At 34.9% G+C, this 12,639-nt stretch overlaps 1 protein-coding gene across 1 annotated transcript; it reads right to left on the bottom strand.

Moving 5' to 3' along the window:
* On the bottom strand, window positions 1–3,733 carry Ube2t (ubiquitin conjugating enzyme E2 T). Its single transcript, XM_076831911.1, has 6 exons — window positions 3,625–3,733; window positions 2,985–3,054; window positions 1,314–1,419; window positions 1,129–1,227; window positions 930–1,013; window positions 1–150 (listed from the first exon to the last, which is right to left on the bottom strand). The coding sequence occupies exons 1-6, from the start codon at window positions 3,731–3,733 to the stop codon at window positions 1–3; spliced, it is 618 nt and encodes a 205-aa protein (XP_076688026.1).
* Window positions 3,734–12,639: the final 8,906 nt, after the last annotated feature.

The raw sequence follows: 12,639 nt of genomic DNA, 5'->3' as shown, positions 1-12,639 counted from the left end.
CTAAGATGGACCAGGACAAACTCCCTGAACATCAGGGCAAAATTTCTTTTCTGTGCCTACTAGCTGCCTGGCCTTCCTTTTTTGTGTTGAGTTGTGGGCTTCAGACTCACTGCCCTCTGCTGAATTATCAAGCATCTCTTCCTCAGTGGCCTAAAAAGGAGAGATAAGGTGAAATACAACAAAGTTCACACAAATGCCAAAGAAAAACAGTGAAGCTCTGTAATATTATTTCCAGGTATTTTGTTACAAGGTTTATATATTGCATGGTGTATATGGTATTTTCTCTGAAAGCATCTTCCTAAAATTTTTGTATGTTTTAATTATTTCCTTTAACAAATAACACATAACTGCTACTCTATTCAATTTCAAATATCTTGTAACTCAGCAAAAACCAGGATGTGCTAATCTCTATAATCTTGTAATTTGTGTTTTGTTAAATGAGGAAACTTTATCAACTTAAATCAGGGAAGTTTTTCCTTTTCCTTTCTTCCATGAATGGTCCCATAAGAAATATAAAAATTTCCCCTTCAACCTAAAACCCTCCCTATTTCTGCAACTAGTTTCTATAAATATAGTCCTTTCTCAGTATTAAAAGAGATAACTCAGAAAAAAAAAAAACCTTCATGTCACCTCCCTTTCTATTCCTGCTACCCCCTAGAATACAAAAAAAATAATATATATATATATATAAACTAGAAGCTGCCTGCCCTCTAGTGTTGCCAGCAGATGACAACTATTAGGAAAAATTTACTGCTGGTTAGCTACCAGGCTGTTTTGTTAAATAGTTATTAGATGGTTGCAATAGGAGAAAAAGATCACCTAGCTATTCTAGCTATAGTATAAATTTGGCAAATCTAATAAACATTATTTTTATACATATATAGATATATATACATTTAACAAACTGATAATAATAGCAAATATCATACCTTTTGTTTTGGTCTTGCATGCTTCTCTGTCCACTCCCTGGCATTCTTGAGGAAGACTGGCTTATTATATTTAAATTCTGAGGACTGAGACAAAAGAATTCATGGAGGAAAAAGAAGAAAAAAAAAGATTTGGCATGGTATGCATCATTAGAGTTATGAGAGAGTAGGCTACGTGCTGCTGAGGAAATGGGGTACTTACAATGTCTGCCATCAGTGGGTCATCAGGGTTGGGTTCTGACATGAGCAGCTGAATAGAGGTCAACACAGTTGCAATGTTGAGTGATGGTCTCCAGGCACCCTGTACACAGATAAGCACTTGCTTTTATATTAGAATGTGACACTGTAATTGAAGTTTTATTCATTTAATCTTTATACACCACTCACTTTTGGTGGCAGTTTGAGAACATCTAGACAAATCCTTCCAGCAGAATCAATGTTTGGATGATAGATTGGAGTCAAAAATCGGATCTGTGGAGGTTCAAATGGGTACCTTTGAATGTATAGAACAGGAAATCATTATTTTACTATGGCTTTTATTATGTTTTAAGTACTTCCCTGGTCACTAATAGATAAAAGGTAATGCTGATATTAGAAAAATGTCAAGAAGGCAGCATTTGAAATGAGGCAAACCTTTTCTCTTCCCAAATTTTTATTATAAAAATTTAAGAATAGTCAAAAGTTGAAATAATAGTATCGAAAACATTCATATACCCACCACCTGAAATCAAGCCACTTCACCCTTTTTTCAGCACTGGGGATTGAACCCGGGGCCTTGCACATGCTATATGATCACTCTACCACTGAACTACATTCCCAGCTCTACTTTACCTTCTCAATATTTCAGCATGTATCTCTTAAGAATAAGGATATTCTCCTATAGAACTCTAACACCATTACATCTACAAAACTTTAAAAAAATAATTCCATAATATCTCTTCCTATTCAGATTTCCTTAACTGTCCCCCCCTTTTTTTATAGCTAGCTTTTTCAAAATGGGATCTAATTAAGATTTATGCATTGCATTTGGTATTATGTCTCTTTAGTGAGAAACAAATCTTGGAAAGTTCCCAGTCTATTTTCAGAACTGATGTATGATGATTCTTAAGCTATTCTCTCAGGCTTTATCAAGTTTGGCCAGGATGACCTTTTAAATGTCTACATTTAAATAGATAGGTATTCATTTCATCCTTCCTCATTCTGCACAAAAGTACAACTGTAACTTAACTGATCAGAGTCTTAAAGAAGACTTTAACTAAGAAGGACCTTAATATTGAGATGGAAAGTTGAATGGTGGTTGCCAGGAACTGGGGGCAGAGGAGACAGAGAGTTATATAGTTTGGGAAGATAAAAAAGTTCTATATATAGATTTAGTGATGGTTGCACAACAATGTGAATATTTAAAAAATGGTTAAAATGGCTGGATGTGGTGGCCCATGCCTGTAATCTCAGTGATTTGGGAGCCTGAGGTAGGAGGATCTGAAGTTCTAGGCCAGCCTCTGCAATTTTATGAGGCCCTAAGCAACTTAGCAAGACCTTGTCTCAAATAAATAAAAAGGGTTGGGGATGTAGCTCAGTGTCAAGCACCCGTGGTTTTAATCCAGGGACACTTTACTTTTTTTTGTACAAAACAACAACAACAAAAAAAATGGTTAAAATGATCAATTTTATGTTATGCATATTTTAGCATGGTTTAAAGGTTCAGAGGTGGGATGAGGGAAGGCTCAGTTGTGACTTAGTCCATTCTTTTAGACAAGGAAATTGAATTCCAGAGAGATAAAAACAAAACAAACAAGCAAAAAAACTTAATTGTATTAAGTCATGACAAGACTAGAATTAAAACCCAGGTGCTTTGGGTTGCGGGTGTAGCTTAGTGGCGGAATGCTTGCCTAGCATGTGCACAGCTATGGATTTGATCCCAGCACCGACAGAAAACAAACACCAAAAAAACCAAAGAAAATCAGGTGCTTTACTCCTACGTTTAATGCTCTATATACTACATTGTTCCATCTTCCAGTAACTTTTACTTTATAGGTTAAGAACCGAACTTGCACTAACCTCTCAGGAACGAGGATTTCCAGCTTGAAAACACCTTTCTCATAAGGTGTGTTGGCTCCACCTAATATTTCTTTAAAGAAAAGGTAAAAAGGGAATCAGATGATTTGAATTATCATTCCATATGGACTTAATAAGTGTGTGGTCCTAATAGAAAAACTAGGTCCAGGACAATAATTCTCTCTCAGGGCTTTAGTCTTTTGCAATGCATCATAATGTTGATGTACCCCAAAAGTTGATGGTCTCAAAGGACACAGAGAAGATCTAAAACAGAAGTTGTAAATGCTGGCTACCAGACCAAATACAACCTACAGATTTGTTTTGTTTGGACAGCAATATTTTAATCACTTATGTTTCCCGTCTGGCCTCCTAGATATTTGAAATGGCCAGCTTTGGTCTAAATACTGCTTTAGAGCTGATGCCAAAATTCTGATTTTAAATCAGCAAAAGGTATAATAAAAACTCAAAGAATCCAGAAATTCCAAGCAAAACTTTTAGGACAATAAACAAATGAGTATAAAAAGATGGGAGGGTACTTGGACCTTATAACTGTTCCATACTTCAGAACACACAAATGTTTTGATTTCAGCACAATTTTCAAATGGGGCCATGACTCTCATGATAGGCATGATGGGATACCCACGAGCTTGCAGATTGTCCATCTGGTCCTTTTTTTGCCAGCATGTGATGCCTGGGGGTGGCTCTGTGGATAACATGTGCAGCTCTTTTTTCAGTCGGGATGCTCTTTGCATGATCCCAAGTAAAAGGAACCACACAGCTCACCACTCCACAAAACAGGCTGGTTGGGATGTGCTGAGGGAGGAAAAAGAGCAACCATGAAATAGTTAGCAGAGGTGACTGGAACTTTCAGCACATACTTTCAGTTTAGTGAAGGTCAGATTCCTCTTAATCTCTATTCTGACAAGGGAGTCTGAGTTTTTTCTACTTCCTTCTTGTGAACATTTCATCTACTCAAGCAAATAAATTTTTAAAATAAACAGGAGGCCGAGGTAGGATTGCAAGTTTGAGAGCCACTTCAGCAACTTAGCAAGACCTTGTCTTACAATACAAAGGACTGGGGGTGTAGCTCAGTGGTAAAATGCCTCTGGATTCAATCCCCCGTATAAAACAAAACACCCAAACAAATGAAAAAACTACTAAAGGTTTTAAATTAATGTACGCTTCCTCTAATAATTATAAACTCATGAGGCCAGGCAGGGCCTGGACAAATACTTGCAGCGTGAGGAAGCCTATCTAAGCTCTGTGAGAGCAAGAATGACTGTCAATCCTCAGACACAAGCTGCTGCCTGAAGTTCTCTCCATGTGGATTCCACATTCCACATCTTCCCAGTTCTTCAGGGAACCCACCCCATTAATTAGTCCACCTTTCCCTAGTACTGCCAATCTTTCCCTCTTAGTCCTAACATTCAAATAAGTCCAAAGTCTTTCTCATCTAAAACGAATCCCACACACACACATCCATTTGCTCTCTTCCTCTAGTTCTCCCTCTGGCGACCAGCCACAGGATGGTAATAATTTGAAAGGTATTACAAGTATCTCCTAGTTATGGTTTATCTTTCCACTTTAAGGTGCCTTTTGATCAGAACACTTAAATCAATTTAAAATCCTTTCCATACCAAATTTAAAGATATTTTTCAACATATTTCTCAAATCTTGTTATAATTTCACTTTTCACACTTCAATTTTTTTAATTCACTAGGAATTGGTATTTTTATATTGTGAGAGGTAGGGGTTCAATTTAAAAATATTCACCAAATAAATATATAACCAATTGTCCTAGCACCATCTACTGGAAAAGTCCACTCTTTCCCTGATATTACCATAAATTAAATTTCTGTCTACAAGTGGATCTATTTTGGGACTCTTGCTTGAATTTGTTGCATTGGTTAAGTAGATTATTTTTGGGCCAATATTCCAGTGTTTCAATTACTACAGCTTATTTTCATTATTTATTTAAATTGCTTCCAGCTTTATTGAGGTATAATTGGCCAATACGATTTGTGTATGTTTAGGGTGTATAACATGATGTTCATAACATGATGTTTTACTATAATTTATATGCCCTGTGCTTTTTCTTTAGGAATGTTTTAATTACTCATGGATCTTTATAAACTGTTAAAAAAGCAAATTATTAAAAATTTTATAATTTTTATGTAAAGTCTTATTTGATGTTAGATATATTCCTAAGCATTTTATTTTTTATCTTTTCAAAAAAATATTTTCTACCTATTTCTTGCTAGTATATGTAAATATAATTGATTTTTAACTGAAACCTTAATAATGTTAATATTAAATCCACTTAGGGGTGGGGGGGTTTGGGTAATTCTAACAGCCAATCACATCATCCACACATAATCAGTTTCTCTCTCCCCTTCTACCCTTCTCCTGTCTTCTCTTCTGAAGGTAACTTCCAGCACAACATGGAATAGAAGAGCTGATAGCTGTTATTCTTGCCTGATTTCTAACCTTCAAGGCAAAGCTTTTGACTCTTCTTATTTCTATCCTACTTTCTTAGTTTTTCCAACTTAGGTTATGCTTAATTTTTCGTCTTTCTTATTTCAAATGTAAACACACTGAGACTATACATTGCCTTCTAATTGTCATTGAATACCAAAATTTTGATCTGTAGAATATTCTCCCATTCTCAATATTCTCTACTTTCCCTTACAATTTCCTCTTCAATTTAGAAATGGGTTTAATTTTCAAATGTGGGGGTTTCCTAGTTATATGTTATTGATTTCTAATGTGTAGTTTTTATATATATATCCTTTGAATTTGATGAGTCTTGCTTTATTGTCAGATATGTAGTCACTATTCACAAATGTCCTGTGTATGCTTAAAAATACCTACACACCAAAGTTATTTGAGGAAATATTCTATTTATGCCATTAGATAAGCTTAACTGTGTTTTTGTTTTTTATGTCTGTACTGATTTTTTTCTCTTGTGATTTATCAATTATTGAGTCTGAAGTTTAACTGATAAAGCACTACGATGGTAAATGTAATTTCTCCTGGTAGTTTTGTCAAATTTTGCCTTAAATATTTAGATTAGGCTATTAGAGACATACAAGTTTAAAATTGTTACATATTTATAGCAAATTTTAGTTTTTATCATTTTTAGAGAATGTTCTCTTCTCTAGTAATGATTTATCCTTAAAGTATATTTCATATTAAAGCTATCTCAGCTTTCTTCTAGATGATATTTGCCTGAGACACCATTTCCTATTGTTTCATTTTCTATTTTTCTGTATCTTTAAGTTTATGATGTACCTTTAGTATATATCTGAAATTATAAGGTTATTTTTTTTCTTCTTTTGGATTTTCTCTATTTTCTTGAAAGTTTTTGGTCTACTTTTAAAAATCATCACATAGATTTGAACATACACATTTAACTTATCAAAGTCTAAAGTTGAAAAGCTAGAGGTTAGAGCCTAGAGTGTTTCTTGCTGCAGGGCTCAATCTGTTCTTGGTCTTTCTGGAAACTCTTTCTCTCCTTCCCTGGCATCCTTGCTCTGCAATGCCCTGCTTTAAAAAGACACATACCGTCTCCTCCAGTAAGCAGTCACGGCCTACCAAGAAGGATGACTTGAGGCCCTGATGTGACAAGGGGGCCCACGAGGGCTGTGCACCAGGATCTACACAGTGCTTATGATTATCCAGTACACTACGGAGAAGGCCTTTGTGAAAAGACATTCAGATAGTTCTTCGTTCTGGGTTTTACAGAAGAGTAGTTCCACCTCTGGCTTGGCTGCAAATATTTCGTAGATGTAGAAGCTGGTGTTACTGGTGTTACAGATGATGTCTATAGAAGAGAAACTAATGCTGTATCGTTTAATTTTGACAAAGAAAAGTATCAAGTCAAAAGGATGATCGAATTGCATAGCCCATTTGTGAACAGATTTTTGATATCCAGAAATAGTTCAAGTTTTGGATAACACGGAAAGGGGTTCAGGAAGTTTGGTTCCCTTGCAAAGAATGAAAATTTATGCCAAGAACAAAAAATTGTGGCTCAGTGGTAGAGTGCTTGCCTAGCACATGTGAGGCACTGGGTTCAATCCTCAGCACCACATAAAAATTAATAAATAAAATAAAGGTATTGTGTCCATCTACAACTAAAAATATAGCGGGTTCTTAAAAAAAGAAAGAAAGAAAATGAAAAACAGAACTTTTCCCTTAAGTATAAAGATTTTTTTTTTCTGAATGTATTTTGCACTTCTGAACACTTAATAGCTTTAACTTCTAAAAATATATGATTTTCTTAGGATCAAGGAAAGGGTACCTTTATTAGGATCACATAGAAAGTTACTTTCTTGTTTTTCTGCAACTTAAAATTGTATGTAAATCTGCCTTGTGGTACCCTACAACAGTTTCTTTTTTATATAAAATGTACATCAAACACACACACACTCACACACACACACCTGAATTACTGAATCCAGTAGAAGTTACCCCCTCAGCAACTTTAAATTAAAAGTATATCATTTACTAGTACCAATTCTTCTCCAAGCAATACAAGGACCTTGGAATAAATGAACTCTCCACTCATACTAATTTGTATTTTAATTCTTTTTTAAATCCAATGAGACAGTCAAAAGTCTGAAGAAACTATTGGGTGAAGAACTTCTAAGTAAGATATTCAAGAGAAAGAAATACAAAGAAAACCACTGTATGCATGTCGTAATTAAACTGTTAAAAAAAAACAAAGATAAAAAAGAAAATGTTCGCTGGAAGGGATGGCTAGAAGGGATTATAATAATAATCTGCAATCCCAGCTATTCAAGGAGTCTGAGGCATGAGGCTCATTTGAGACCAGCCTGAGTAATACAGTGAGAACGTATTGCAAAAAGAATAGTCTTAGAGCAGTCAGAGGAAAAAAGACATGACCTAGATGAATAGTGATAAGAATAAGGATTTTAAAACAGTTATATTACAAATTAAAATTTTTTAAAAAAGTTATATTAATATATTCCATATCTTCAAGAAATAGAGCACGCATGCTAAGGAGAAACATGGAAGAAAAAGACCCAAATTTCTAGACCCCAAACAAGGAAAAAGAACTGTCAAAAATTGAACAGGGTATTTGGAAACCATAAGACAACATCAAATAACATAATTCACATGCCAATGGAGTCCCAGAAAGAGGATGGAGGATAGATATTTGAAGAAATAATAGCCAAGAAATTCACAAACTTGACTGAAAGTATAAACTTGCAGATTCAAGATGCTCAAAGAATTACTAAGAAGCACAAAGAAAACAAAACACATTCTAACCAAATTGCAACAAGAACAAAATAGTGATAAAAAGAAAATGTAAAAGCAGTATGAGGAAAGAAGACATATTATGTTCAAAGGAACAAAAATATAAAGGCAACAGATGCCTCAGAAACAATGCATGCCAGGAGACAGTGCAGCAACATCTTTAAAGTATAGAAAGAGAAAAGCAGATTTAGAATTCTGTATCTGGCAAAAATTAAAGAGATAAATGGAATAATAATGAAAATAAGAGTATATCTTTGTAGTCTTGGGTTAGGCAAAGTTTTTTTACACACAAGATACCAAGAGCATACACACAGAAAACTTGGTAAAATTTGACTTCATTAAAATTAAACCATGAAGTGATAAGACAACAGAAAGGAAAAGAAAATATTAATAAATCATTATATACCAGATAAGGGACTTCTTTGCATCTAAAATATATAAATAACTCACTGAAAAAAGACTACCCAATTAAAAAAAATAGGCAAGGATTTAAACAGACATTCCTTCAAAAATATACAAATCCCCAACAGCACATGAAAAGATTCCAACATCATTAATCATTAGGGAAATACAAATCAAAACCACAGTGAAATATCACTTCACAACCACTAGAATGTCTATAATGAAGAAAACCAGATTATATCTAAGTGTTGATGAGGATATGAAGAAATTAGAACCCTCATGTGTTGCTCAAGGGAATGTGAAATGAGGTAGTTGCTTTGGCAAATAGTCTGCCAGTCCCATAAAATGTTTACATAGTTACCTATGACCCTGCATCCACTCCTTAGCATATACCCAAGAGAACTGAAATTATATGTCCATAAAATCCATACACTAATGCAAATAGCAGCACTATTTGTAGCAGTCGACAAATGAAAACAATACAAATATACACAATTTGAAGAATGGATAAACAAATATGATATGACCACACTGTGGAATATTATTCAGCAATAGAAAAACAAAGCACCCGTACATGCCACAGAACAGCCTTGGAAATACTATGCTAAGTGAAAGAAGTCACAAAATATCATATACAGCCTTGTACAATTCCATTTATGTGAAATGTCTAGAATAGGTAATACGTTAGAGACAGAAATTAGATGAGTGGTTGTCAAGGGATGGGGAAAAGAAGATAAGGAGCAGCTGCTAATGGGCAGTATTTCTTTTGGGGGTGATGAAAATGGATCCTAGCAATGATTACACAACCATAAGAACACGCTAAAACCCACTGAATCACATATTTATTTAAATGAGACTTATATGGTATGTGAATATCTCAATACAGTTAAAAAAAAGTGGAAACAACCCCATTATCCATCAATAGAAAAATGGAAAAATGAACAGTGGCATAACTCTAAAATGTAACACTTTTTTAAAAGGACAAACTACTGATACAACAGGCATGAATGTCAAAAATAATCATGCTGAGTGCAAGTAGTAGATAGACAAAGAGAGCACATAATCTCCAGTTCTATTCTAAGTAAGTGTTTGCTTAGAAATGGAGGGATAATGGAAGGGATGGCTAGAAGGCATTACTAAGAAATTTTTGGAAGTAATAGACATGTTCATTATCTTGATTGTGGTAATATTTTCACAAATGTGTATTTAAGTAAAAAACCTACCAAATTGTACACAATATATTCAGCTTATTGTATGTCAATTATTTTATCAATAAATATGATAAAAAGTTATCACAAATAAAAGCCTGATCATCAATGTTACAGTGATGGAAATGTGTAGCAAAGTTTAAGAATATGAGGCTGGGCTGGGACTCAATGGTAAAGCACTTGCTTAGCACGTATGAGGCATTAGGTTCGATCCTCAGCACCACATAAATAAATAAAATAAAGGTATTGTGTCCATCTACAACTAAATATATATATATCACAAAGGAAAGCTCATGACAGTAGAATGAATGGGACTTAACTTTCCTATGTCCATATATGAATACATGACCAGTGTAACTCCACATTATGTACAACCACAATAATGGAAAGTTATACTCCGCATATGTATGATATATCAAAATACATTCTATTGTCATGTATAACTAAAAAGAACAAATAAAAACTTTAAAAAAAAGAATGAAGGAAAACTCTTTACAAGAAAATATAAGTTTAGCATTACTAAAGTTTGAAACACTGAATTTCTCTAATGCTTAGATCTGAGAATAAGACCACATATTCTTTATGTAGATACAGAAAAAAGTGACATGTAAAAGTATTTCACTGAGTATTCCCATGGACTGAGTATTCATAAATAAATTTTTTTTTTGAGATGAACTTCAGTAAAAATAGGTGTGCTGACGATTGAATTCAGGGGCACTCGACCACTGAGCCATGACCCCAGCCCTATTTTTAATTTTTTTTTAGAGACAGGGTCTCACTGAGTTGCTTAGCGCCTCATTTTTGCTGAGCCTGGCTTTGAACTCACGATCCTCTGGCCTTAGCCTCCTGAGCCACTGGGATTATAGGCAGGTGCCACTGCGCCCAGATGGTAGGATTTATTTAACTTTTTTTTTAAAAAATATTTTTTAGTTTTTGATGGACCTTTATTTTTTATTTATTTGTATATGGTGCTGATAATCGAACCCAGTGCATTACACATATTAGGCAAGCGCGCTACCTCTGAGCCACAACCTCAGCTCCAACTTTTTTTAATATTTATTTTTTAATTGTAGTTGGACACAATACCTTTATTTTATGTATTTTTAGATGATGCTGAGGATTGAACCCAGGGCCTCACACATGCTAGGCACTTGCTCCACCAATGAGCCACAACCCCAGCCCAGGATTTATTTTTAATAACTATGCAAATATGTTGGTCTCCTTTTAAAGCTAGTGCTTAAATGGTCACATTAGTCCTCAGATGGTCATCACATTTTAGGATCTGATTCTGAGCAGTAAACCTATATTCAAAGGGGCCTAGATACACTAATTCATGCTAACTTACTCACACAGCCTTAAACTAATCAGAAAGCCAATTAATTTGTAAAAAACCCAGTAAAAACTTTATTTCCACAATTCTCTCCCTAAGTTATTTTTACTTTCTAATTATAATCAAAGAATCGCTTGATAGGATTACTAGACAGTTTTAATTTATGATAATCATCAACTTTGATGCATCCATCTTAACATAGGGAGACATGTTCAAAGGAGACTAAATTTGTGTATTGTCTGCTTAAGACACTGCTGAATCCTGACCCAAAGACTAATTTTAGTTCTTTGGTTGTCTCTTTTTTTTGGATGGGGTAGTGGGGTGTACATGGGGGGATAATCCAGGGGCATTCTGCCACTGAGCTACAACCCCAGCCCTTTTTTTTTTTGAGACAGGCCCTCACTAAGCTGAGGCTGGCCTTGAACTTGTGATCCTCCTGCCTCAGTCACTAGAAATACAGGCATGTGCCAATACATCCCACATTCCTTTTTTTTAAAAAAAAAAAAGAGGGGAGGGGCAAGGTGCTTCTCCACAATTAACACACTCTTTCAGAAATATTTTAAATAGACTAATACTATGGGTGAATTAATAGTAGAATCAATTATATTACACCTCTTTCATATAGGTTGTGTATTTCCAAATTTACTTAGCTATGCTGGTTTTGTTTTGATGCTAGGGATTGAACCCAAGGGCCCTTTGCTTGCTAAGTAAATGCTCTACCACTAAGCTACACTCCCAGTCCTTCTGGCTACACCTTTAAGAACATCATCTGCTGGAGCAATTACTTCACTAGATAATTAACCTTAACTTTGATACACAGAACCTTACAACTTTGTCGTTAAGCATATACTGGGAATCAGTTACAATGAAACCATTATCCTGAAGTATAACTTTTATACCTTTACATAAAATGAGAACACATTGGAAAGGTATGTAAGGGGATTAGAAAAGAGTGAGAACAGGTAAGACATTTCTTTCAAAAAAGGAACTAGACTCCAGTCTCACTATATCAACAAATCGGTATGTGCCACTCCTTGGCTCGAAAGCCATCAATTGCTGCATATTTTCTGGGTGTTAAGGTTCTTTACAATCTTGCTTCAACCCATATTTTTAGCTTCATATTTAGAAACTACTTCCCTTGCATTTATGCTTTAGCCACACAGACATAATGCCCATATCATTCTCGGTCACACCTACAGATCAGTACACACCCAATTCTTCCTCCTCTACAGTAACGCATCCCAACCCTATCCACCACTCAAATGCATCTCTGATAGCTTCTTCTCATCAGGACGGATTTTTTAGGACAGGTCCCTAGTCTTTAAAAAAATATTTTTCTTGTATCCAAATCTGTAGGACGTTTAATAATTAATGAACAAAACCTGAGATGTTGAAGAAAGTAAAAATAACGACCTGCTCATACCCTGCGGCGAGTACA

Source organism: Callospermophilus lateralis, chromosome 13 (assembly GCF_048772815.1).
Source record: "Callospermophilus lateralis isolate mCalLat2 chromosome 13, mCalLat2.hap1, whole genome shotgun sequence".
NCBI lineage: Eukaryota > Metazoa > Chordata > Mammalia > Rodentia > Sciuridae > Callospermophilus > Callospermophilus lateralis.
This window is presented reverse-complemented; position numbering and strand designations above follow the sequence as displayed.